Consider the following 27,869-nt stretch of genomic DNA (forward strand, 5'->3'; position numbering starts at 1 on the left):
TACAGTTGGATCTCATGGAGGCATTTCCTCAACTGAAGCTCCTTTCTCTGTGATAACTCCAGCTGTGTCAAGTTGACACAAAAATAGCCAGTACACGGGGTATGTCTTAGGTATGTGAAGTGTGTTTTATTGTCTCGGAGTGTAAGGAGTATTCAGTTTGTATGTGCATGTATTTGTGTATTATGCCTGGTGTGGTATTTGTAGAGTATGGATGTGCTGTGTTCATATGTGCAATCCCTTCTGTTAGCAAGTGTGTGATAGTATGTGTGTGAAATCCAAAGGCTAACTAGCACTGGATATTTACTTCAGTGGTTCTTCATCTTATCTCTGGAGTCCATGCTTTATTGCACCTGGGGCTCACTGATTGGCCCCTAGGATCCAGGGGTCGATTTATCTCTGCTTCCTTACAACCACCCCCCCCCTTTATGTGGATGTTGGTGATTTGAATTCATGTCCTCATTTTGCATGGCAGGCATTTTTCTGATTAAATCATCTCCCTGGGCTTTGGTAAGAATGTTTCAGCACATTGGAGCTGCATATAAATTAATACGTGGGAAATATGCATGTATTTGGTGTGAAGATGTACTGGTAATATGACTGTTGGAAAATTGTGTGTAAGGGGTGACAGTTTATGGTTGAATAAATTTCTTTTAATGAAAATGCTTTACATGTTACTATCAAGTTCCTTCTATTTGGAGCAGGGTCCTTACTTTCATATGAACATCCACAAAGACCAAGATGGGCCAAACTCTTCCTCTTAAGAATAAGAAGGCTGTAGAAATGACTTAACTGCATCCTTGAGTCAGGCTTCTCTTTCAAGAGAAGTGGTAGGGAACAAGCTCCTGATTGGTCTCTTTCCACTTATATCCTATATTTGAATAGAAATATTGACCCCTATAGACAGTTTATTTTCCTGAGATTTGGGAAAGAGGTGAGGGTGAATTTTATATTAGATTTAAATTCTGAAGCATTAAGGTAAGAAATGTGCAAGACTAAAATCAATGTCTTCTGGTAGAAAAGCATGGGGAAAGGCATGTTTGTTAAAAGCCTAATGGCTACCTCAATAGAAATTTAAAGCTAAATATGCATTAATATTTTCAGGTGTATTTTTCTATTTCTGTTCCCATGCCTTTCCCAGTTTTCCTTGGTTGCCTATAGTTCTTTGTGTAGAGTCAAGGCCTCACAGGATTTCTGCATCCACTTTGATATATCCATTGATATTTCCTCATTTAGCTAACATTTGGGCAGTTATGTTGGTGAGATGGGTATAGCTTCAGACATTACTATGAGAGTCAATCTCACAGCAAACTCCCTGATTTCCTGACTTTTATACTCTTGTCTTCTGAAATGTTCCCTATACCTCATGGGAGGAAGGGAGGGAGGGAAGGAGGGAGGGAGGGAGGGAGAGAAGGAGGGAGGGACAGAGAGATAGAGAGTAGGGGGGGAGAGTTAGTTTTGAGTTTTGTATTTTGTGGACTAGGATTCATTGGGACTAGGATCCTCAATTCATCATTTTGATTGGCCATGGTTTCTGTAGTAGTCTTCTTCTGATACAAAGAGAAGTTTCCTTGATAAGATGTGAATACTACACGTATTTGTGAGTATAAGAACAAATATTTATAGATTTTTATTAGGAATTATACTGGTTTATATTGTAGATTCTTCTTCAATAACCATGACTGCACTAACAATGAATCAGTTCATTATACAAGCTTCCAGTATGGAACATCGTCTCCCTCCTGATAAGCTGGTTTTTAGTCTAACTGTAGAGTTGTTGGTTACAGACAAGGTAAATGTGCCCTTAGAGTTTATTGTGCCATGCTGGTCTTTGTTGTGGTTCATAGGCACCATGCTCCATAAGGTCATTGGTAGCTTACCCCCAATGGAAGCTTCCAAGGTGCCTCCCTGTTTCTGAAGTGTGTATCCATAGGGAATTACCTTCTACCTCTGGAAGTCAAGGACAGCAACAATATAGCTGTAGATTTCGTGAGTCTCTTGGACTGCCCTGGTCAACAACTTGAGAGAACTTCTTATTTCTTGTCAGAATAACATTCTGTAGTTCATGGGTTCCTCTATAGGAGAATAAATGTTCATCTTTAGGAGAACATCCTTTTCCATTACAATAGAGATGACGATACACATATCTGCTATAAATGTATATTGGCTTTCCTGTGAAGAAATCCATTTTCATCCAGTTCCTTTGAGCTATTGCTAATTTGTTACTTACTGGTGTGTAACCTAATTCGTTACTCTGGCAGCACACTAACCCTTGCTGCTCTGTGAATGCTTAAAAGAGTTTCATCCATGCAGGCCTAGGAATCTGCGTCTGTTCATTTCAACTGCAGCTCCCTAAGAAGTTTTTATGCTGTCACTCTATGATGTTCAGCAATAGACAAAGGCCAAGGAAATTACAATTTAAACAGATTTCTTGATGCCTTCATTATACAAACTCCTTTGCTTTAGACCAAACATAAATCAGAACTTTAGTTAGTAATTTATCCACTATATTTACTCTTCTTTTTCAAATATTTTCTGCCATTCCAAGTAGTCTGCAGTCTACAGGATAGCCCACCCCAGAACTCATTCTGTGCTACCTACTACTGTCTGTCTTAGCAGACATTGTGTATGAATTTTGTATCCAAATATACCTGTCTAGATATAATTAACTAGTTTATGAACAAGGACTCTTGGCGTTTGAACGTGAAATAACCATAGCTACATGTGTTTTAGGACTTGGTCTATTTGGAAACGATATGGAACCTTGAGGAGGTAGGGTTTTGGTAGAAAATCCCCAATTTCTTTTTTGCTTTCTGCTTCATGTGTCTTCATACAACATGGCCAACTATCCTGATGCTCCTACCACTATAATATTTTAAAATTGGTGTTGCATCTTCCTGACTGTGATTAACAATATCCTTTTGGGACTGTTGGCTACAATAAACACTTCTCCTTTCATCTGTGGTATCAGGGTACTTAATCACAGCAACAGAAAAAAATAACCATGTGGCACTGTATCAGGGGTTTCTAAAGAAACAGAATTCATAGAACACAAATACATATAATTATATCTCTATATTTGTATATGATTTATTCAAGTAGCTTACAGGCTATGATTCAATAGTACAGCAATGACTGTCTTAGAACCAAAAGACCAAGAATGTTAAACTTGTTCTATCTACAAAATTGATGTGTCAGCATTTCCAATCTAGTACTATAAACCCAGAAGATTCCTTAAGAACTGCTCGTCTTCAGTTTACAGTGGAATCTCGAAGATGAAAGTTTTTAGACTATCAAAGGAATGTCTCTCCAGGAGGACAAATAAACTTTCAATGTGTGCTCACAGGTAAAATGAATCATAGCTGTCCAGCAGGTATAGTGTTATGTTGGTTGTTATTCACACCTAAATGAAATCAAATGCCCTTCCAGCCTATCTAAATCTCTACCATTCTCTCTATGTGTGCATTTGCCTCACCTGTATTAGTCTTTTATTTGTTCCTAAACACACATAGCTGTGTTCTATATCAGTTTCTTTACACTTAAGTTCATTTTGGATAAAACTCACATCCTCAGATCACTTCTCAGAGATATTTGTTCTGAACCATCTAGGCTCAGCTCAAATGTCACCTTCTAAAAACTATAGTCTCCAGGACTTTAGGAAAATGCCATGTCCTTTATACTGCATAGAGCAATAAGGGACTGTTGTGTACAACACATATCATTATTTAAGATTGTTTGTTCCTTTAGAGAATATGTGTTTTCTCTTTTTCTTCTCAGTGGAGCACAGCTTTCCTGAAGGCACAGGCTGTTTTGATGGCTATTCTCTCCCTTGGGTCTATAACATTGCCCTGAACTCCCCACATCCCTAGAGATTACTGACTGACTAGCTCTTCCTTCAAGAGTAGCATCTGGAGCATTGAAGTTTTTCAATTCAATCTTTATTGCAAGTTTGGAAAGAGATAGAAGAAACCCATGGGAAGAAAACAAGGAGCTGTGCAGAGTACATAATTTAGTTCTGAGGAACACAAAATGCATAATAAGTGTTGCAAGGAAAATGCTTGTTTGTTGGAAACCACAAAAGACCAAAAATAGTCTCTTTCAGCAACCAAAACGACTAAGACCAGGCTCTTTTGACTAGCAGAGAATTTTAGACATTGTCTGTCTCTCTACAAACCATAGAGTAATTCCACAGTATTCTTTTTTTTAATTAATTAATTTATTTACTTATTTACACTCAATATTTTACCCCCCCCATCCACTCTACGACAGTTCCATATCCAACACCTCCTCCCCATACCACCCCATGTGGATGCCCCCACTCCGACCTCTAAACTCCCTGGGACCTCCCACCTCGGGAGGGTTAGGTGCATCATATCTGAATGAACACAGACCTGGAAGTCCTCTACTATATGTTGGGGGCCTCATTTCAGCTGGTGTATGCTGCCTGTTTGGTGGTCCAGTGTTTGAAAGATCTCAGAGATCCAGATTAATTAAGACTGCTGGTCCTTCTACAGCACTGCCTTTCTCCTCAAGTTCTTTTCAGCCTTCCCTAATTCAACAACAGGAGTCAGCTGCTTCTGTCCATTGGTTGTGTGAAAATATCTTCATCTGGTCCTTTCAGCCGCTTGTTGGGTCTTCAGAAGTGCAGTCATGCTAGGTCCCTTTTTATGAGTGCTCCATAGCCTTAGTAGTAGTGTCAGGTTTTGGGACCTCCCCTTGAGCTAGATCCCACTTTGGGCCTGTCCTCAGGCTTCTCTCCATTTCCATCCTTATATATAATTCTTTCAGATGGGAACAATTATGGGTCAGAGTTGTGACTGTGCAAACTCAATGAATACTAGTCAAGGTGGTGAAAATATTGGTTCAACAAGAAGAAAACGTGATCGTTCACAGATGTGTGTTTGAACTACAGAAACTATGAAAAGGTGGACATAGAATCATGTGAGTCTGTAAACCCAAAATTTCTACTGGGAGATGAGGGACAAAGAAGTATCTCTAGAGGGGGACAAAGAAGTATCTCTAGAGGCCTATGGGGTCAGCTATCCTGGTAAGAGCAGTGGAAACAAAAAGAAAGAAAGTGGAAGGCAAAGACTACATCCAGGTAGGTATCGAGTCTGGGCACATAGCAATATGTGATGTATGTGTGTTCATATGCATGCATGCTCTCTCTCTCTCTTGTACATACATGCTCTATATGTTTGTGTATGTGTGTGTGTATATATATATATATATATATATATATATATATCACTCTCTCTTTTGTACATGCACATCCACTCACATATCCATGTATATACACCCATGTATGCATGCCATGTAGTAGAAAGGAAAAAGTAATAATGCTGAGATGGAGGTGAAGGGAAGACTCACTGGAAATGGGGGAACAATAGGCATGGGTGCTCCTGTACTGAATATTTTTAACTCTCCTGGCATAAACCTAAATATGCATGGGAAATGAAAACTCTAACAGAGAAAAAAGGCTTACATAAGAATGGCTCATAAGCAAGTCTATGGAGTATTGTCTTCATTAATCTCTGATGTGTGAAGGCTCAGATCACTATGGGTAGAACCATCCCAGACTGGTCCTGGAGAGCCCTGGTGAGCAAGTGAGTAAGCAGATTTTCTCTGTGATTTCTGCTTCAATTCCTGCCTCTGCCTTGAGTGTGTGTCACCAGTGTCCTTACTTTCTCCAGTGATAGACTGATGTGGATGTGTAGGTCAGGAGAATACTTTCTTCCATAAATTGATTTTAGTCTCAGTGTTTTATTACTGCAATTAAAAGTAAGTAAGACAAACACCTAGTATTGACTTGAGAGAAAATCATCAGCCATAAAGCCTCATGCTGAGCTCACTTAGGCTAAGCAATGATGGTATAGTAAGATGGCATTGTAAAAGGTACAAAAATCTGAATCACCAGTAGATAGATGAGCAACAAATTCACTAGAAGGTATGATTTGCATACAGATATGGATTTATTGAACATGTTGGTTACAGTCTTGGCTTTAACAAGCCCTGCTATGAGAAGAGCCCTTCTGAATCAAGGAGATACTGGACAGGAGACACAGCAAAATAAAGAAACAAACAATAAACATAGAACCCAGATTCTAAAAGAGACAGTGAAGGACCAGGAAAAACGCAAGGGCACAGCACATGAATTGTAGTGGAAAACAAAGCAGACCAAGTAGGGCAGCAGAGCCTAGGTCAGGTGTGCTGTTCTATGCCTTGCTTTCTATGTGGTATTTGTTTTGTAGGTGATAATTTTTACAGCATATTTGTGTGCTCAAATTAAGGGACACAGGAGGCAAAGAAGTCTTGAGAATGCTACCACTGCAAAGTCAACGTAGCCAGAAGGTTAAGACAGGGAGAAGGAGGGGCTGGCACTACAACTAGAGAGAACTTATGGCACTGCTATTTACACTAGAGATAGAGCCCAAGCAACAGCTATAAGGTAAGAGGTGAGAACATTCTGCTCTAGTGCTTACAAGATCAAGAGATTTGAAGGAGTAATCCTCTGAGTATGGAACTGAATGAGAACAGGGAAAGCAGACATGCCAGACTAGAAAAGGCAGATCTGAACATAAGAAGTCATATTGAAGTAGGAGAAGTTTATCTGGGGAAACTACTACATGGTTTAAATTCTAAAAGTTTTGGGTAAGTCTTAGCTCTTTCTTCCTACCTTCAGATGTGTGTGTGTGTGTGCGCCCACACACATGTATGAATGAGTGCATAGATGTTATATGTACAAAATATTTCTTAATCCTATATATGTACAAATACCTGTATATATTAATACCTTAATCTAGTTTTCTTATCATTGCAAATTTAAAAATTTTAAAATTCTCAATATTTGAGTTTTGGGAGATGATAACTTATGTGTTAGCATTTGCCTTGCAAGCATGAAGACCTGACATAAAACTCTAGAAACCACATAAAAAGCCAGGCATGATGACGTGTACTTGATATCCTGTTGTCTGGTAGGCAGAGACAGGAGGATCCCTAGTGTTCACTGGTTACTTAGGCTTGCTTTCTATATGGTGAGTTTAATTTTGTCTCAGAAAAATTAGGAGGGCAACAGCTGTGGTTGACTTCAGGCCTTCACACACACATGCACACAAGTGTCCACACAGTCATGCATATGTTTGCGGCTCTCCTAACATATACAGATTCCAAAATCACATTGAGGTCCTTGTATACCAGCCCTTTGATGACAGATAAAATTCTATTCATGATGTGATTTAATCTAATCTATAAAATGTGAGATGTAATTAAGAAGCTGTTTCAAAGAGATGTGTGTGGCAATGGGTGCAGAAGAAGGAAAAGGAAGAGAGGTATCGAGGAAGGAAGGAAGAAAGAAAGTTAGGGAAGGAAAGGGAATAAAAGAGAAAGGGAAATTTAGAAACTATGTCCACAACATATATCATTGCCCTTATACTTGTTTTACCACAAATACCAGTGACTTTGTTTATTGCTGAATTGATTCTTTGGGTTCATTCTTAATTAATATTCATATCTGCAGTCTAAAGATTGAATCTGTATTTCCTTTAAAGCAAAACAAAATATTTAACTGGGGAAAACCTGCCACCACCACTCAAAAACATTCTTAATATTTTTCAAATTTTGGCATTTACTTGAAGTAAAATTAGTTGTGTATTTTGAAATGTCAGCTTTTGTAATGTGCACCTGCCAAGCTGCTCCTGTACCTTTGATGCTTTTTGCATATGTGCCTTACTTCTCACCTCCAGCCCCACAGGTCCATGCCAAGGATCACAATGGCCCTATGCATTTTCAGACCAACATTCTCAGGAGAGCTGGAAACACTTGGCAAAACATTATCTCTGATGATGTGGAGCAATGAGAGCAGTTCTTTATGTCCTACCTTTTTGTGGAGCCTATGGTAGGCTTTTATATGACCTGAATTCCTCACCTGTGTCTATTCTGAAGTGAATATTAACATCAGGCTTGGAGAGAGACAAGTCAGTGTCATAGAAGTCTGTAGATCTATTTAGATCGTTATTTTAATGTACTTCTTAACTCTGAACATATAGGCAACGGTAGAGACCCTGTGCACCCTCTCTGCTCTGTGAAGTCTTCTCTGGCATCCATATTCCTTACCATGCTCCTCCATACTATGTTCATATCCACAGAGACACCCCCATGGGCGGAGGCACTACAGTCAAGAGAACAGTGTAAAATGATAAACCCAAAATAGTGTGTATGAGATAGGTGGAGAGGTTCAGCTGTAAAGTGTCTGCCTTACAAAGACAAAGACCTGAGTTTGATCCCCAACACTCCTGTAAAATATGCCTGGTCAAGATGCTGGCTATAGGTCCTAGATAAATAGTTCCCTGGTTAACAACACATACTGCTCTTGAAAAGGCTGAGACTTCAGTTCCCAGAACCCTGATGTGGAAGCGCACCATCACTAATAACTCCAGTTCCAAGGGCTTCCAGAATATTTGACTTCTGTGTTCACACTCATATTCACACTCAATTGAGTGCACATATAAATAATTAAAAAGAAAGCAAATTTAAATGAAAAAAAAAGTGTTGTGTTTGATGAAAGGCACTTGTCTACTTGGTTTTGGGTACTCAAAAAACAGGTTCCTGGGGATGCCTGACCAGCTAGCCTAACCTACTTGATGAGCCAGGTGAGTGATATGGAACACATATCCATGTACATGCACATACATACCTGAACATACATACACATAAACAAATAAAATGAAATAATAATAAGTTTAAAAACATGAGAAAATAAATAGATCACAGCATTTAATATAAAATATTTGAATCCCAGTACATTCATTTACATATTTGAACAAGTTGTCAGCTCCTATGAATGTGAAGATAGTTTAATGAACAGTATCACATTATAGTTTCTACCATCATTAGTTCTCAGTGTATTATAACTCATGGGATAAAATCAAGATATATGCTTGCTCAGTTGGTTTGGAATTCACTATGTAGGCCAAGCTGGCCTCAACTCAGAGAAAACCATCTGCAACTGCATACACAATTCTGAAATTGAGGCTGTGGTCATTGTGCCATGTTTGCTTACGATTTATTTTTTTCTATTTATTGTTATGTCTGTGTCTGTGTGTAGGTAGGTGTGTACACACAAGTACTGTGTGTACTGAAGCCAGGCGCTGTGTCCTCTAGAGTTATAGATTTAGGCTGTTATAAGTCACCCTGATGTGGATGCTGGGAACTGAACTTGATTCCTTTGCAAGAGCAAACTATTCCACTTACTATAAAGTATTGATGTAGAGAAATATCTGAAGACTATCTTTACTGTTTTGAAGACATTTAGTTTTATGGTCAAAGTAGAATAGATAAAGAGAAATTAAGTAAATTTTGAGCACACAAAAGTTGTTGATAAGTAGGTGAGATTGTTTGTGTGTGTGTGTGTGTGTGTGTGTGTGTATGTGTGTAGTTTGAGGATACAGTCCATCATTGTGGGAAGACACAGCAAAAGAGAGGTTAAAACTGGTCACATTTTATGCATAGTCTAGAAGCAGAAATAGATCAACATTAGTGTTTAGACCCTCTCCTTTTTATTAAATCAGTTGGCCCAGTCCATGGTCATGGAGATTCCCACAGTTAGGGGTGAATTTTTCTTTCTCACTCAAATGTCCCTAGAAACTTTAATGAATGTACCCAAAGGTGTGTTTCCATGGCAATTCAAAATCCCATTAAATTGACAATTAGGATTAACCACTAAATGTAGCATCTTTAACGACAAGGAACCTGAGACCTTAAAAAGATAAGCAAATTTCCTGAATTCAAAATTGATTTGATTACAGCCTTAGAATGCTAATCTAAATACATATAAAATTAACATAATTCTGATTACATAAAAAATGAATACATAGGTTCATACAAAATAAACCCTGTATTTCTTATTCTTCAATTATCTTGTTCCTCTGCTATTTAACTTCCTTAGTCATGTGTGGCAGAGATAACCACAGTGTCAGGTACACCAACAGTCCTTTTATATTCCCTGCGTGTCTGCCTTGCCCTTTCTGCAGCTCCACTTCTGACAGGTGAGTATCAGATAGAATGAAGAACCCAGAGGACCATAGGGATGCCATATGGACTCAAGGATGAGACAAATGTCTAAGTGGCTTAAGTTGTTCCAATGAGCAGCTGGTGCACGGCATATGATTAAAAGTCACTTTTCAACTCAGGCACCAAGGAGGCGGTCTTGCTACACCTTGAGTTTTATCAACAAAGTTTTATCATTCAACTTCAATTAAAGACATATATTGCTCTCTGATTCTGAATTTGTAAGGAAGGTGATGTGCCACTGAGGAAAAGCTAGTGTTGCAAGTATTGAAAAGGTAACAATTTCGACTGTTGTACAAAATAAAAAAACAAACAAACAAATAAATAAATAAATAAAATAAACCTTCACACTGTAGAAAAGAAACTAAAGCAATACTACCCAGCATACCCCAACATGCTTAAGTAAACCAGGAAGATATCACAGAAATACAGGGGTTTGGCTGCAGTAGAGCATGTTTAAGAGAAGGACAATGTCACCCACCATTCCATAGGCACTGTGACCTTAGTATTCAAAGTCCACAGAACACATATACCCTGAATTACTTACTCTAGGCATTTCACTTAGGCATTGATTCATCCAGGCCATTCAGTGAACTTCAGTACAAATCTAGAGCATAAAGGGATCCAGGTGAGACAATCAAAACAGCAAGACATAACAATGGATGAAGATAATGTTCCCACTTGCTCCAATAACAGAAGAACTAAAAGGGGAACAATAGGTGCCACTGCAGTGAACACATAATAAGCAGTGAATACTCAGCTATCATTCATTGTACCATACAAGGTCAGCAGTTTACATATAACTTTTCTTGTACCCCACTTCAATACAGTGAGCATGCCATCATTCATAGCACAGATAGGCAAACTAGTTCTTCCACTCCGCTCACTTACTGCATTGATGCAATATAACCGTTTGTGCAAGTTAGTTTTAATTTTCAGCTTGCCAAGATCTATAGTCATCTGAGAAGTGAGTCTAAGTGAAGAATCTTTTTGATTAAGCTAGCCTTTGAGCATGTCTGTGGGAATTGTCTTGATAATGTAATTGATGTAAGAGGAACCGTCTATTCTGGATATTAGGGAATCCTAAGCTATAAAGTGTAGAGGGGGACTGAACATAAATAGGCTCACATGTATTCACATCTTTTTGTTCAGTGAATGTGATATGACTTGCTGTTTTAAATATCTGCCTTGATGACTTCCACATAATTGGGGACTATGACCTGGGCATATGAGCAAAGATAAACGATTTCTCTGCTAACGTGCATTTTAGGGTATTTTATAACAGCCACAAAAAGTAATGCATTGTACAAGGAAATTATTCTGCAACTGATGATTTATTCCTTTTTATCTTTCACAGGTATTTCTTCTCTGGGTCAGGATATATTTTTCATTTCACAACCCCATCCTTTGTGTCTTACTTGACACTTACCACTAAATAAGCAATCATAACAGCCATTTCTGATTTCCTGGAGCTGTGTTTATATGGATTTAAGTAGCAAGGAAAGGGGATAACATGAACAATTCTAGGCCAGCCTGAACATCTTCAATTCTATACTAAGTATATTGTGGTTCCTTCTTCACTAAGAACAACCACATAAGGAAAGGTTAATCTGCTTGCTGTACTCTCTGAAGACACCAACACAGATGGGACACAGTGCCCCATTTTCCTCCTTTCTCTATCTTTATTTGTCATGCTGTATTCTTTCCTTTCTCCTGCTTGCCTTCTGGCTATGGAGTCCTACAGAGCTCATCATTCATTGTGCATCTTTGCAGTATCCCACACTTAGACTTCACTGATACTTATTGGATGAATAAGTGACTCAGTGAATAAGTGAACTGCTTGGGGTGAGTATATAGGGAATATAAGCTCAATTGACCTTGAACACAGTATTGTTATTTCCTATAGAGTGATGGATGGTAGCATCTCTCTCTCTCTCTCTCTCTCTCATGTTCTACTGCTACTGCAATGGAACTCCAGAATTTCTGTGGCATCTGCTCAGAATGTCCACGGAGTGTTTAATACATTGCTTAAATTTCTTCTCCACTCTGTTAAGACCTTGCGATGCAAGCAGTGGAGACCCATGTCCTCTGGAGACTTGCAACACACTTTTTTCTCTAAGTGAAATGCTATTTTTGATTAAAAAATCCAGACGCAAAATCTGTAACTTTGGCAATCATCCAACCCAGTTCTCATCCTCACAGAAATCCCCCTGTGACAGTCCTACAAAGGTGTGTAAGGTTGGCATAGTGATGGTACTGTATCATCTAATCTCTGCTATTGTTAAGTAGCCTTTCTCTCAAGAACGTGCTTACATTGTTTTAAGCCAAATCCTCCCTACAATAGGGTTTTCTACTCTATTCTACTTTGGAAGCTTACACTTAAAAAAAGAAATCAAATCTTTATTCAGTAGGATCTTTGCATACAAGTTTCTATTACCATAAAAAATAAACTCAACATAATTAACATAAAAACCATGAATTTATTTTGATTCACATTTCAAGAATTTTACAGTCTATGGCTTATTGATCCCATTTCTTCAGGCTCATGGATATCAGGAACACATACCACATAAAGAAAAGAGAGACAGAGGGAGATGGGTGTCCCAGCATCCTCTCTATGGGTACATACCAGTATTTCAGCATCCTTCCTTTGTATTCTGTCTTACATATCAAGTCTTTAGAGCATGGACAGGCCTCTGGTGACATTATCAATGCAAACAGTAATACTGTATGATGGAAATTTTATGTACTCCTTCACCATTCCTTCTGCCCTACACTTTGTAGCATTATCTCAATCTCACTGTAAATGGTTTCCTATTACAGCACCCTTTTCTCTCAAGTTCTCCTAGTATTTTTCAAAAAAGTTGCCATTTTCCTTTGTAGATCAATGTTTGTGTGCATCACAAAGTCAGGTATCAAAGTCCTCATCCTCGTATGGCATTTGGAGACGAGACTTTGGAAAGTAATTCAGTTATCACCACAGTGCAATTTCTATGGATATAACAGAATACTTGAGGCAGAGTAAATTCAGTGGAAAAGGGATGTATATTTACCATGTTTCTGTAGGATGGGAAGGTCAAGATCAGGTAGTCACCCTTCCTAAATTCAAGGCAGAAAGGAGAACAGTAAGCTGGGCTGTGTGAAGTGGTTAAAGCCTAATGGTCAGGGTCTCGTAGTCACCTGCCAAACACAAAGCCATCAGACTGCACTAACCTCCAATGAAGTATCTGCCTTCCTGATTTAAGTATCTGCTACGAAGGTCATGTTGATGTTTCACTTTTCTCTAAGGTAATTGCATTCTTGTCAGCTTGGAATAGAAAATATCTTGGCCCTGTAGCCATCAGAACTTATTGAGAGAATCATACATTATTGTTCCATTTATGTTAATTGTGTGTGATCCAAAGCTTAAAACCTTTCATTTCCCAACCCTCACAATAGCTGGCATTCTGAGCGATGAGGATTGAGTCAGTCCTTCTGCTGGGAATAGTAAGGTCTTGGCAGGCAGCGTAGACCTCTAAGAGATACTGGTAATTTTACTAGGATCCCTAATTTTGAACAAAAGATTTCTTTTTTAATCACTGAGGTTTTTCCATGACATCCAATCTCCAGGTCTGCACACAGCCCTCATAACTTTAGCCAGACCATTCTCACAGTAGAGTCTACTGTGCATATTTCTAAATGGAAGCCAATCCCAGAAAGTTATGCTAAGGATGAAAAAGAGGAGACAAAGGATGAAGTGTCAAGCTGGCTGCCTCTCCTCTGAGAATTAACAGAGACTGTGGGAAGCAAATGGATTTTCTAGTAGCTTTTGAGAGATGGAAGGGTAAGGACCACCCTCCTTCTCTTAATCAAAATCTTATATAGCCCAAGCTCCTCTCAAACTCACCATGTCACTGAGATTAGTCTTAATCTCCTAATCTTTCTGATTCCACCTTCTGAGCTCTGGGATTGCATACATGCAACACAATATGTGGTATACATAGTATTGAGATTGAACTCAATGCTTTTTGCAAGCTAGGCAAGGAATTAGTCAGCTAAAGCCTGTCCCAGGGAAAGAAGTTATTGTTTCACTCCTAACACTCTCAGTGAAGACTCTGATCATAGAGAGATCAAACCCTGAAAAGTCATAACTCAAGGCTTGGGGTCAGATGTTTGGTTTTGTCCTGAACCATACTTCTATCATACTGTCACATGGCAGAATGCAGGGCTAGGAGACAACTACCCTAGAGGGACCCCAAGTCTGTGGAGACAGATTGTGCAAATACTGCAGCGGGTCCTCAAAGAGGCTATCCCATGGTCATACAGGAGCCTCTGAATATAGCTCAAACAGCTCCTAGATGCTATGTTCCCTAGCCCCACCGCATGTGCACATCCATGTGTGCGTGTGTGTGCGTGTGTGTATATATGTGTGTATTTGTATTTGTATGAGTGTGTATATATGTGCACATATTTGCCAAGACTGTAGGTGACAGGGCTCATTGATTAGCGCTCTGTGAATAGGCTAGGATAGCTGGTTATATGTGTCTTGCCTAGCCAGTGCTAGGAGTACCAGTATACCTTATGATGCCCAGATTTTCAAATGGAGCATGAGGGTCAAACTCATATCCTTATGCATGTATTACTATTTTCTTTACTGAACCATCATTTTAGCCTGGGATGTGGTCTTTCTGTCCTTAAGGAAAGCTTGTGTTTTTAAAGAACTTAGGAAACTTGCCTGAACACATGCATTCATTCATTGGGAGGTTATTCCAAGCCAGATCCAGGATTATAGGCTTATAAACAGTGTGTATGATGGTCTTCTTTGTTCTTTATAATCATATGTTCACCTATGGGTACTTACTATCATCTATCACAGTGTAACTTCAGGCTCTGAAAATAGAGTGCATGTCAAATGTATTTACTAATATCCCTGGCCACATAGAACCTCAGATTCAGGGAAGGCACTAGGCTCTATCCATTCCAAAGTAACTCTTTTTCATCACTTCAAAACTACCATCCACTGAAGTGGTACTTCCTAGTGGAGATTGTTTTCTGGGATCTCATTTCAGCTCAACAAGACTCCTTTTAGTGCCAGAATAATGTTCTATTAGATACATAAATGACATGATATAAAAGCACAAAATGAGATCGAGCAGTATTTTTGAGGAATACTAGGAAGGGCAAACCCATCTACAAAATTGTAAGACTGAAACCAAGTACCTATATGGCTGTATGCCTGAAAGGATGGTTAAATGCTCAATATGGTAGATAATCAGTTCAGAGTACTTGGTTCTAGTAAAATTTTGTAAACATCAGTAGAATATTTACATTTTGGATATCAACCATCATCTCAGTAAAATTATGTATATTTATAGAGGTGTTTTTAATGTAACAGAAAAATAAGCTTCTGCAAAAAAGATACCAATATTTGTGAAAAAGAATGTTTAGAGAGGCAGGATAGATAGAAGATGTTAACCTATTCAGATAGGGTGATTCAAATGGAATACAGGTAACAAGAAATAGGAAGGATATATAATCTGATCATAGAAAGCATAAAGTCACAGTGAGTTCAGTGTCTTACACTCTATGATGTTTCTCTTTATTTCTCATCCAAAAAAAAACAAAAAACAAAAAAACCCTAAGGTCACCTCAGAATAGAAAGAGTGGCTACACTGGGTTCCCCTGGGAAGATCTGTGTGGGATTATCTTAAATCAAATAATAGATGTGAGAAGACCCAGCCCACAGTGTTGTTATCATTTCCTAGAGAGGGGCTCTTGAGCTGTATAAGAGTGGAGAGAAGTCAAGATGAGCATAAGCAATAAGGCAAATGAGCCGTCAGCATGTGTGGATTTATTTCTTTTCATCTGTGGATATGATGTGACTTGATGCTTCAGTTTCCTGGTACCTTGACTTCCCTGCAATGATTGACTGTAACCCAGAATTCTGAGCTAAAAGAAGTCTTTCCTCCACTAAGTTTGTTTTGTCAGGGTACTTTGTCACAGCAACAGAAATGAGACTAGGAAACATTCCTTCCACCAGCCCTTACCAGGGGTAATCAGATATTAAAATCATTTGAAGGACCTTACTTTAGACAGCAGACAGGAAGTTCCAGAGACTGACTTCTTATCTCAGAGCCCTTCTATTCTTAGCAGACACAGAGAAGGTGAAATCAGGTACTGGGGACATGTGCAAGAAATCAAAGTAATCAAATGTTGCTGAGACCAAGGTAGATGTAAGAGGACCATGAGTACAGACGAAGGACAGGACAAAGTGACTGTGCCCATTCACTGCTTTGTGCCCAGAAAATTTAAATTGAGACATAAATATATTTATCAGGGTAACCTTTTAAAGGTCCAATTAGCATTTAGTATACGCTAAGATTGCTTACTGCAAAGAAATGGTCGCACAAAAGAACTGTAAAACTTGACAAGGAAAGGTTGCATAATGCAAACAGGATGAAATGATATGTGCTCAACAATTAGCCCTGGTGATGGAAAGAAATAGTCTTGACTGTCTTTGAAAAGAAAAACAGTTAAAAGAGGGTTAATCCTTTAAACCAGTTGTCTTTACAAATCTCTACAAATACATTGGATAAATGAAACTTCTAAATAACTCAGCCAGCAAGCTCACAAAACTCAAAGCTGCTTTAATAGAGTGAGATCTCTAATGCATTTTGACAACCTCACTGGAAATTAAGACTGAGATTTTATCACAAAGAGGTAATGTCTGTAGTGAAATTTATTCACGTAATCCTGTCAGCTTTCAGAGTCACTAGCTCTGGCTCTGAATAATTAGTTTGGCTATGTTTACTAAGCGTGGCACAGGAATAAATCTGACTGGTGATTTGCATTTTGTCATTCTTTGTCAAAAAGGGAGTGGGATATAGGAAGAAAAAGAGGAAGGGAGTGGATGGAATCTACAACAAAAGACTTCAGCAAGATTTCTTAGACAGTGTGGGTCTCAGGGAACAAGGAAGCAATTTGGCTACAATGCCTGTCAAAACTCTGGAATTTATCCTATTTTGTGTCAACAAGTCATTCCTCTGGGGATATATTCCAAGATACTCCTAAAATTCAACAGCTTTTACATTTACTGTGTAAACCTTCCCCACACATTGCTTTAACTTTTATTATTTTTCTGTTCTGTTATAGGTGGGAGAATGGAGAGACACCATTAAGTGATTACAGATTGTAGTAGATTCAAATTGTACAGATTTATTACTGTCTGTCGTAGAAGAATGAAGGTTTGTAGCACTGTATAATAGAGTCAGCAGCATCTTCAGACACCGTACTTAAGTTTTCATTCTCTGTAAATGCTGAACCAGACAGAAGGAAGTTTTATAATCCTCTTCAACCAGGCAAAGCATTAATGTAGGATATGGAAACCAGAGGTGTGCTAGGAAAGAAGAAAAATTACAGTGTACAAATGTTAGATAGTGGATGTTGAGCTCATTTTTGTGTTCCTGTGAGTCAAGATGCCTACATGGCATAATATACATGTGGATGCCAGTTCATCAGGCTAGCTGGCCCAGGAGTTTCCAGAGAGTCTGTCTGCACCTATCACCTCACTGGGAGAACAATGGAATCACAATGTATCATAGTTTTACATACTGTAGCTTTGCAAAGAATCTAGGAATTTGAACTTAGGTTTTCTTCCCACTGACTCATCTCCCTAATCATGATTATTGATTGCTCTTAAATTTGTTCATAGTACATCATCTGCTGGGTGTCCCGCCACTCCACCTACTGCATGACACTTGCTTGTTATTTAACTATACTTTTACAATACCTTGGAGCAGGCATGAACACCTTAATCTGCAGTGCATAGTTCTTGTTTATTCAGGAGGCCAGTGCAGTAGGGACAATGTGAAGTTACCCCACCCCAGCTGAGAACACTTGAACACATCCGTAAGGGTACACTTGCCTTTGTCTCAAGGTTTACTTTACTGGATGAAGTTATGGTTGTGCTTAGGCTTACCAAAATACTGTATTTTGTCTATATGATATTTCTAAAATAATATGTGATTACTTTCTGTGTCAGAACAAAAGATACTCTCAGCTTCAAGCTCTCAGCTGTTTCAGGTTTCCAGGTGCTCAGGGTACACTGGAGTTATATAGCTTTGTGTTCATCTGTGTGTACTCATATGTGTATACATGTAGGTGTCTGTGTGCATATGTATGTCTATATGTATGTGTGTACATGTATACGCATATGTACTATGTTTTGTTTTGTTTTTTTAAGCTTTTGAGGGATTATTTATGCAGTATTTCTGAGATATACATATTCATGTAATAAGGTGACCCATTCTCAGTACCAAAATCATGGTACACTAGACCTTGCTTTAAGGGTAGTTCTTTCCAAGATCCTCACAAAAACTGAGGCCTACCAAAATCATGGCTGGGAAAGCGATAAGGAGCAAGTCAGCAAGCAATGCTCATCCATCGTCTCTGCTTTAGTTTCTGCCTTGAGTCCCTGCTCTTACTTCCCTTCATGTTGAACTCTAAACTTTGAAATGAAATAAATCCTTTCCTCCACAAGTTTCTTTTTGTCAGTATTTTATAACAGCAATAGAAAAACAAACAAAATGCCTAGAAACTCTGAGGAGCTGGAGACAGAACTCTGTGACTCACTGGCCAGCCAGCCTAGTGGCCTCAGGGAGCTCCCAGTTCATCTAGAGTCCTTGCCTTAAGAAATAAAGTGGAAAGGAATTGATGAAAATATCCAGCAATGTCTTCTGGCCTCTACAGGCACTACACACACACACACACACACACACANANACACACACACACACACACACACACACACACACACACANGCACACATGTGCATGCCCATATGCACCCATACACCTCTAAAACAACAACAACAACAACAACAGAAGAAAAACAAGATGCCACTTGCCAGATTGATGGAATGATGGATACAGAATCCCTGTTACTTGCTAGCAGAATTTCTTAAGAGAAATGAGGCCATGTGTCGAATTATCACTCTGAGCTTGAAAAAGATGTGAAGTTTGGGCAGAACTTGAGTGTTTCTCACCTTCAGTGCAGTTTGGTGTGAACACTTCTATCCAGTTTGAATCCTCTGCTTTGTAGCAGAATGTCCTGATTCCTCTGATGTATGTGCACAGCAACAGCAGAGAGCATGATTAATGCTCAGAGTAGAAGCACTGTTGGGAGCAAATGCAAAAGTGTGATCAATTCTCAGTTCTAGGACACCTTTGTAATCTGGTTTTTGCTGTTGTTTTACTATTTTAAAAAATAAAAACTATAACTTTGTTTTAAGTAACAAATGAAATTCAGGATATAGTAAGCAATAAGTTTCTACCCTCCAAAAATTGTGAATTTAAAAATAGCTTGCTATTTTAAATCCAGTGTCAAATTCTTATTATCACTTTTATGCTGTTCTAAATGAATAGCTTCCTGTAGATGCTCCAAAAAGATATGGAAATGAATAAAAATTATTTCTTTTCTTAGTTGAATAAATTCACTGTCTATTTTTATGGGTGAATTTAGAGCCCCAGATTATCTGCCAACAACAGCAGAAACAGTGCAGCCACATGCCATATAGGTGTAAGTGAAATTGCAGCCCTGGTCATGTTATTTTTTCTTCAGGTTATGTGGACTCTGGACAAGTAACAGCGAACCCAACTTCTGCTACTGAAGAAGAGTTAACACTGGGCAGCAAAAAGTCTTTTGATTCTGAAATGAGTGTTGTGGGACATTTTGAATTTGCAATGTTGGAGGCCTTTCTACATTTTAGGGTATTGGAATAGGCTCTCCTATAGCCCAGGCTGACCGGAAATTCATTTATAGAGACAAGGATGACAGTGATTTTTTTTCATCCTCCTGTGTCTGTCTCTTGAATGCTGGCATTATAGAAGTATGCCACCATGCCGGATTTTCAGTGCTAGGGATTAAACCCAGAGCTTCAAGTAGACAGTCTCTCATGTTAACTATATCCTCAAACTTCATGTGTAGAAAAAAAATGTGTAATATTTCAATGATAGAAAGAGGCCAAGAGCATTCATTTTCATTGAGTTTGTATAGTTTCACTCTTTGTACTTAGACTTCAAAGTTATTCAGTGTATACTGGTCATTCTAAAGATCTGTTGTCTTAATCACTATAGACTCAGTAGACCAGAAAGCTAGTTTATTTCCTGTGTGTTTGGAGTCAGGAATAAGAAGATTATCTTGTAAATCCATCTTCTGCTGAGGACCTTCTTCCTGATCTGCAGGTAGTTCTCTCCTGTGTCTTCACATGGTAAAGAAAGAGAGATGAGAGGAAAGAGGGGAATGAGGAAAGCAGAAGAAATTAGAGAGAAAGCTATCTCCCCCTTTTCACCTTGAAAGACAATATCAGATTTGTTAACATCAGAGCCTGGGGTTGGCAGCCATAACAAGTAAGCAATGATTTTAAAAAGAAAACAAAAGTGAAAAAAAAAAAAAAAGTAGATATTCAGTGTGTCCCCAGATAGGGGTTAAAAGACCTACCCACTTCTTAAACCCAAAGTGTCTTCTATTTAGACTGAAATAGAAGAAAAGTGGTGAGAATCACTAAGAAGAGCTGCTCAGGGTGTGGTGCTACCCACTGCTAGTTTCACTCAGTATTACCTGCAAGGGATCTGGCAAATTGACAGTACTGTGTGAAATCTGCTGAGAAGAGTTCCTCCTCTGGCTGACATTAAGCCTTTCCCTCCTCTCATTATGAATGTCCCAGGAGATTCTAATTCCTTAAGGACCATTGTTTCAATAGAGAGACACAAAATTAATCGCAGCACAAGGGTAAACCTCCAAAAAAATAATCCTCAAAACTTCAGCTAATACCGATATGTTTATAAGAAGATGAGGAGAGAAAGAATATGTTCTATGGGGGTATAGTCAGGTATGGGGACAGCAGGCCTATGGCATGGCATCCCTTCCCCCTGAAGGACCAGCCCCAGCCACATGACTGTATATTATGGAATAGTTTTTTCAGGGCATGGGGTGGGGAGTTAAGATGTTAGTAGAGGCAGAGAAATGCAGAGAGAGGGGGGGGAGGGAAGAGAAGAGAAGAGAAGAGAAGAGAAGAGAAGAGAAGAGAAGAGAAGAGAAGAGAAGAGAAGAGAAGAGAAGAGAAGAGAAGAGAAGAGAAGAAGNGAAGAGAAGAGAAGAGAAGAGAAGAGAAGAGAAGAGAAGAGAAGAGAAGAGAAGAGAAGAGAAGAGAAGAGAAGAGAAGAGAAGAAGAGGTCATTCATGAACACGTGGAGACAGAGGGGGAAGGGGAAGAAAGGGAATGGAAAAGCAAGGGAGCAAGAGCCCAAGAGAGGGAGTAGGGGGCAAGCAGCCCCTTTTATAGTGGCCTACCTTTAAAGTAAGGCCTACCTTGCTGTTGCCAGGTAAATGCAAGGTGGAGTTTAGACAGAGTGTTAACATTCCCCCATTTTGGTTTAATTAAAAAAAGAAAAAATTTGAAAGAGGTGATGGTGAAGCAGGAGTAGGATTCTCATGATATGTGACTACTTCCAGGTAGCTTTGGGGGCAATGTGTCTCTAGGGAACCTAGAACAATAGGTATGGGAGATGTTTGTCCAGTTTTAGGAGAGTTGGCTACTTCCTGCTTTCCATGGTCTGTGGAGCTATATAATGATAGATCAGAAGAAACAGATCCAGTAGAAAAATCTGTGTTTGTGAGAGGAGATTGGAGCATCTGGAGGTTGTTTCTCTGGAGCTGTCCTAGATGTAGTAAGCGCCTGGACTTGACAAAATGTTGAAACACATTATTATAGGTAGAGAATAAGATGAAGTACATTGGGAGAAAGAAAAAAGTTTTATAAGTTGTACATTTGAAACCCAGAGGAATACCTCCCTCTGAAATAGGTGGTAAGTGGGAACTTTGGGCAGATGTACTTATCTGGATGGAGTCTATTTGGTCCATAAGAGGTAGATCTGAGTAGGTTTCTTGTAACTTACAAATGTACAAAAGAGAAAACAACATGAGTGAACAACATGAAGAATCTTTAAGATGAGCCTTTTGTGGGACAGACAGAAGGAACAAGAATTTGTGATTAAAAAGTTGGATCCTATAGTGGAATGTGTCATTCGGGTTTGGCAAATTTATAAAAAAACTCAAATAATGTTAGGACAGTGGCATAGCAAGAAGAGGAAATATGAAGCATTTAACCAATGGAACCTGAGTGTAGGTAAGGAAGTAACAGATTGCATCTCTGAAAGCTTTTTCTAGCTGTCAAGTTAAAGTTACCATAGCTGTCAATGTAGTCAGAAGTCTGAAAAATAATAAACAATAATCTATCAGTGTATATATATATATATATATATATATATATATATATATATATTAAATGACAGAATGCACTAGCCAACACCTCCCTGTGGTCTCCATGACAACTTGGGCAGTCAATTTGGCTTTAAACACAAAATACAGATGGCTTTTGGATACATGTGATATGAGAAATAACTTACTTTGATTTAGATACATGTGAAGCAAGAGGGGGTAAAAGAATGAGGAGAAAGGGAAGGAATGGAAGATCAAGGGAGCAAGATCTCAAGAGAGCAAGAAAGGAACAAGAGAGGGAGGATGGAGCAAGCAGCCCCTTTTATAGTGGGTCAGGCCTACCTGGCTATTGCCAGGTAACTGTTGGGAGGAGCATACATGGCTGTTGCCAGGTAACTGTGGGGTACAGTTTAGACAAAATGCTAACAAATGTCATGACACTGGGTGCTCTACTTTCATTGTATTAACCTTTAGGAAAATGTAAAAAGGACATGATCAACTTTCTCCACATTATATTTTTATACCAGAAACTAAGAATAATAGTATTTGATATGGTCATCACTTCTACATAGTTCCCTCCTCAACTTCTCTTTCTGCGTTCCTTCTTCTTCCTACCTTCCTCTATTCTTCTTGAGGCAGGAGTTTTCCATCTTGCTATTCTCAAATTCAGTTTCTATCTTAGACTATTCTGGAACATTAGTTTCTCCTCCCTTAGCTGCTCCAGTGCTAGACTGCTGTTGTGCAAATCTTACCAGGGTTCCATAGCTCATTCTAGCAGGAATCTTTAACTCTAATCAATAAGTGATATGATAGAGATTAGAAAAGATTCTGAGAGGAAATATGTAAGGCCTGGGTTTGTACATGAAAAAACAGTCATAGGTAATGTTTAGTAACACTTTCCCTTCAAAGTCCAGTGGCTTCATGCTTCATTATGAGAACAAAAATGCAGTGATATTATATAGGAGGTTGCTAGAAAAAGAAAGGTAATTGAAGAGTAAAATAGAATCATTGTAGACATATTGGTAAAACAGCAACATCTGCCTTCATATGTGTGTGTGTGTGTGTGTGTGTGTGTGTATGTATGGATGCAAAGAAATAGCACTGTGATATTATCTACTCATTCATACCAAACACTTATATTTCTCTCACCAATTAAAATGACAGGTTTTTCTCCTTCTTCCCCTCTCCCTCTCTCTCTCTCCCCTCTGTGTATGTGTGAATGTGCTTGTGTGTGTGTGTGTGTGTGTGTGTGTGTATGCGTGTACATGTCTTGGCCAAATATTTGTGACTGCACATATTAAAGCATGCGTGTGCCCGTGTTATAGGATCCCACCAGATATAACCACTGAGACACGGTTTATGGCAATTCAAATCTTTATTTTAGCTGGCTGGGAGTAAATGCAGGTATTTCAGATCTTATCTGCATACCCTAAGGCATTTAGAACAAGGCACTTTTAAAGGAAAAAAAAAAGAATAACATATCTGGGTATCTCTCTCTGCGGCTGCATGTAAGGAGGTGGGGAATTTGTTGCACAGGCAGGCAATTTAACAGAAGCTAGAATAATTTAGCTGGGGCATTTTGACCTCAGGTTACTAGAATAGATATGGGTAATATTCCATTGGATTCTCTGTCAAGGGTATCCAATTCTTGTTAAGTCTGAAATGTATTCTTAGAAAGAATACATGAAGGAGAAACCTCTTCACTCTCTTGCCCTGCTACACATGCCGAGGTCAGAGTTGAATATCAGCTGTTTCTCACTGAATCTGTACCTCACTACCTCAACAAGGCTAGCTGACTAGCAAGATCATCCGGTTTCTGTCCCCAGCACTGGAATATATATGCCCCTGGACCCAACTTTTTCTGTGTGTCTTGAGAATAGAGTACAGGTCTCCATGCTTGCACAGCAACCATTCCTGACTGAGACATCTCCCCAACCTGAAGTGAACTTTTTCTACTGTCAAAAGCACATTAGCAGGTACTTTATTTGGTTTTCATTCACTTGAAGACAGACCTCAAAGATTGCAAAAAATAGCCAGGGGTTTTGGTCTCAATTTAGCAGCAAAGTTGACAACAGAAATTACTTCCTTTAATGTAGAAAGTGTTTTCTGCCTCCTTTCTTTTTCTTCTTTTCTTATCTGCCTCACACCTACCCCTATCGTATTCCAAGAATCCATTTCAAAACTGCAAATACTGTTGTTTCCCCCTATGGGGGGAATCAGTGCTTGAACAACTTGTAATTTTTTTTTAGATCCTCCTGCTTAATAAAGACAAGTAAGAGTGAAATAAAAATGAGAGTAGCAGAGAGGAGATTTTGATAAGCTCGGTTTGCTACAGGGTTTTACCTACAGCTGACAGACACCAAACTTATGCAGCCTCTGCTGAGATTCAAATCTCAAGACAGCAAAAGAAAAAAAAAAAAAAAGACATGTGCTATCGACTTTAATACTCCTTTCCAATTGTGTTTGTTATCTCCCCTGAAATTCTCAGTTGGGGGAATTAGGTGAGCTTGGAAGGAAAGTGCTTACCTGGCTGACAAGCTGAGGCTTATCTCCTGGTGCAGACACTTACACATGGCCATGAGCCTGAAAAGTTCTGAGAGGAGATGCCATAAAACCACAGCCAGAGCAACGTTCTGGTCATTACGTGGCCCTCATAAAACCAGCACCAAACATACTCTGCCCTTGACTAATTGCACCTGGAAAAGACTAGGAAAGTACTCTACATTCATGTGTAGTGGAGGGGTCAGCAGCCAACAGCAAGTGCCACCCAACAACACCTTGGGATTCTTTCTTTACTGTCCTGATAGGCTGCTACCATGGAGCTACAGATTCCTCCTTGCTGACACTTTCTTTGCTCCTCTCCAGCACTCCACTCTCCAGTTGGAGAATTAAGAGCCCTGAGGTCAGCTGTGGGAGTGGAAGAAACTGTATGTTACAATGACATTCCAGTGGCCCTTAGTACTGAATCAGCATTAAGAGTGTGTCCTTGAAATCCCATTGAAAACTTTCAGATGCCATATAATTAAAATTGCAGCAGTTTTCTCTCTAAAGGCTGAAGGAGAAGATATTGAGAGTCTGGGGTCAAACTGGTAACATAGTAAGAGTTTGTTTCCCAAAAGCCAGCAAAAGATTTAAAATTCTGTAAATGAGTTCCCACATCCTGACAGTGTGATCACATTTTTTTGGGGTACACTAATTTCATAAAGTGCTCCATGAGAAAAGTTGCAGGTCAAAATCTTAGAACACAATGCAGAGTATCATTCTGAAGGTATTCATTGTGACTCTAAGAGAACTGGTCTCCTTCATCTTAAGGTGCATTGACAGGAAGATTCACAATAATTGATAGAAGATAAGCATTAGGTATATGTGAGATTTCAAATCTTATACATATATATTCATATATATTATGTTATACTTATCAAGTGGCAATATGTTCAGCATATGATTAAGCTTGTGAATGTAGTTAGCAGGATTACATTATGGAGACATTGCCATGTACATGTAAACTGGTTAACAATCTTTTTTTGTTTTGTTTTGTTTTTTTGGTTTTTTGAGACAAGTTTTTTTTCTGTGTAGCCATGGCTGTCCTGGAACTCACTTTGTAGACCAGGCTGGCCTTGAACTAAGAAATCCACCTCCTCTGCCTCCCAATTGCCAGGATTAAAGGCTCGAGCCACCATCGCCCAGCACTGGTTAACAATCTTAACCAGTCTTCTATGTTGGTTTCATTACTTACTTTGTCCTGGGGATTTACCTTAGACACATAAGTCAGCTCCCCTAGTTCTGGGTTTTGCCCTTATAAAAATTTCAAATCTTACCTTAAATCTAATAACAGTAGGCCAAGCCCTGCTGTCAACTTTTATACAGTAGCTCTCTGCTTCAGAAGGAAAAAAAGATAGATTTTTTTATCTGTTTCTCAGAAAGGCCAAGAATTCTATTTCTTTAGTGGAGTGTGGAAAAATGAAGTTTCCTAAGTATATATTTCAGTCTTCCAAAGTATACAGCATATGGCAGAACTGCATAAAAGTTGATGTTACAGCATCAGTGTAGATATGGAAACAAACCTGGAAACCCTGTACATGCTTCTCAGCAGTCAACTTATAATCCCTTATCTACCACACAGATGGAGCGGCAAAACATAACCTCAATGGGCAGTTTTGGTGGTTACCATCTGCATTCAATAATTTAATGTCGATTTGCCTTTAACATTTAGGAATAAGTAGTTGGCTACATCATACAAGTCAATATGTCTATTTGACCATTGGTTAATATTGTTTTGTTTTTGTTTTTTTGTTTGTTCGTTGTTTTGTTTTGTTTTGTTTTAAGGCAGAACATCCCAGCATAAGCTTAGGTGTTTATATTCTTGGTTCTATGTTGGGCTGTGTGTCTATCTGGAACTAAAGGTGCTACAGGTTTCTGGCCTGATTGAAATGGCCAAAATGTTACAGCTCTCTGAGAGGAATCCTGGGCAGGGCAGCCAGACGGATCTCTTCTACTACCATCACTAGTGCTATTGGCAGCAGTGGTGATGAGCTGAAGCAGGCTGCCAGAAACCAGAGCCAGAGCTGGAGCTAAAATCTACAGTGAATGGCAGCTGCCATCTAGGGCTAGAGTGAGGAGTCTGGCCTGCTGCGCAGAGCTGAGCTCCAGAAATGAATGAGCTTCAGGAAAGAAAACATTTCCCTGGAGTGTTACTGCTCAATAAAAAGAGCTACCTTCTTATGATTCCTGTTGAAATAACTCGTGGACTTTATTCCATGTGGATAGGGACCTTATAAATATTTGTGGGGTAAAGTAGCATCCAGGGGTAGATGCTTGCTATTGGCTCAATCTGAGATGTTAGGAATGCTTTATTTATATAGGGAAGGATCTCGGGTGTTGTCCCTACATGACTGGTTGTCATGGCTCTCTCAATTGGTGTGTTGTGGTTGTTTGTTCTAAGACAGGGGAAGCCTGGCCAGAAGCTAGTGCCAAAACCTGCCTTTCTCAATTATGAGATTTCCCCAGGTTTTGGAAACTGCTTCAACCTTACCAGTTCTGTCTGGTTGCACAGTCCACTTACCCCACAGTTTACAACTGGTTGCACTGTTTGGAAAAGTTGTGGGACCTTTAGGAGCTAATACCTCATTGGAGGAAGTGGGCTACAGGCTGGAGGTGGACTTGTCCCAGTTATGGTCACTTTTTGCTTCCTGACTCTGGATTCAATGAGATCAGCAGGTCTCTGTTCCTGCAGCTTTCCCTTCCCCAGTATGATGGAATGAATCTCCTCCAACTCAGCTTGAAAATAAACCCTTTCCCCTTAAGCTGCTCTTGTATTTTCTCAAGACAGTGAGTGAAGTAACTAACACTGTTGACATGCTATTAGTAGTAGTAATTAGTAATTAGTAGTAGAAATCAGTAGTTATTAGCCCAAAACTTAGGATACCCAAGATATAAGATACAATTTGCTAAACGTATGAAACTCAAGAAGAATGAAGACCAAAGTGTGGACACTGTGCCCCTTCTTAGAAGTGGGAACAAAAAACCCATGGAAGGAGTTACAGAGACAAAGT

General features: G+C 39.1%; 1 protein-coding gene across 4 annotated transcripts in view; it reads left to right on the plus strand.

Moving 5' to 3' along the window:
• Window positions 1–27,869, plus strand: part of Cntnap5 (contactin associated protein like 5) — an 893,594-nt gene that overhangs the window by 326,460 nt on the left and 539,265 nt on the right. Inside the window, exon 2 of one of the 4 annotated variants that reach the window (XM_029481709.1) lies at window positions 17,194–17,285. The exons of the other annotated variants lie outside the window; for them this stretch is intronic. Coding sequence (XP_029337569.1) covers window positions 17,280–17,285 — 6 coding nt within the window. The 5' untranslated portion in view covers window positions 17,194–17,279. The remainder of the gene's footprint in view (window positions 1–17,193; window positions 17,286–27,869) is intronic. 4 annotated transcript variants of the gene reach the window in all.

This window comes from Mus caroli, chromosome 1, assembly GCF_900094665.2.
Source record: "Mus caroli chromosome 1, CAROLI_EIJ_v1.1, whole genome shotgun sequence".
NCBI classification, from domain to species: Eukaryota; Metazoa; Chordata; class Mammalia; order Rodentia; family Muridae; genus Mus; species Mus caroli.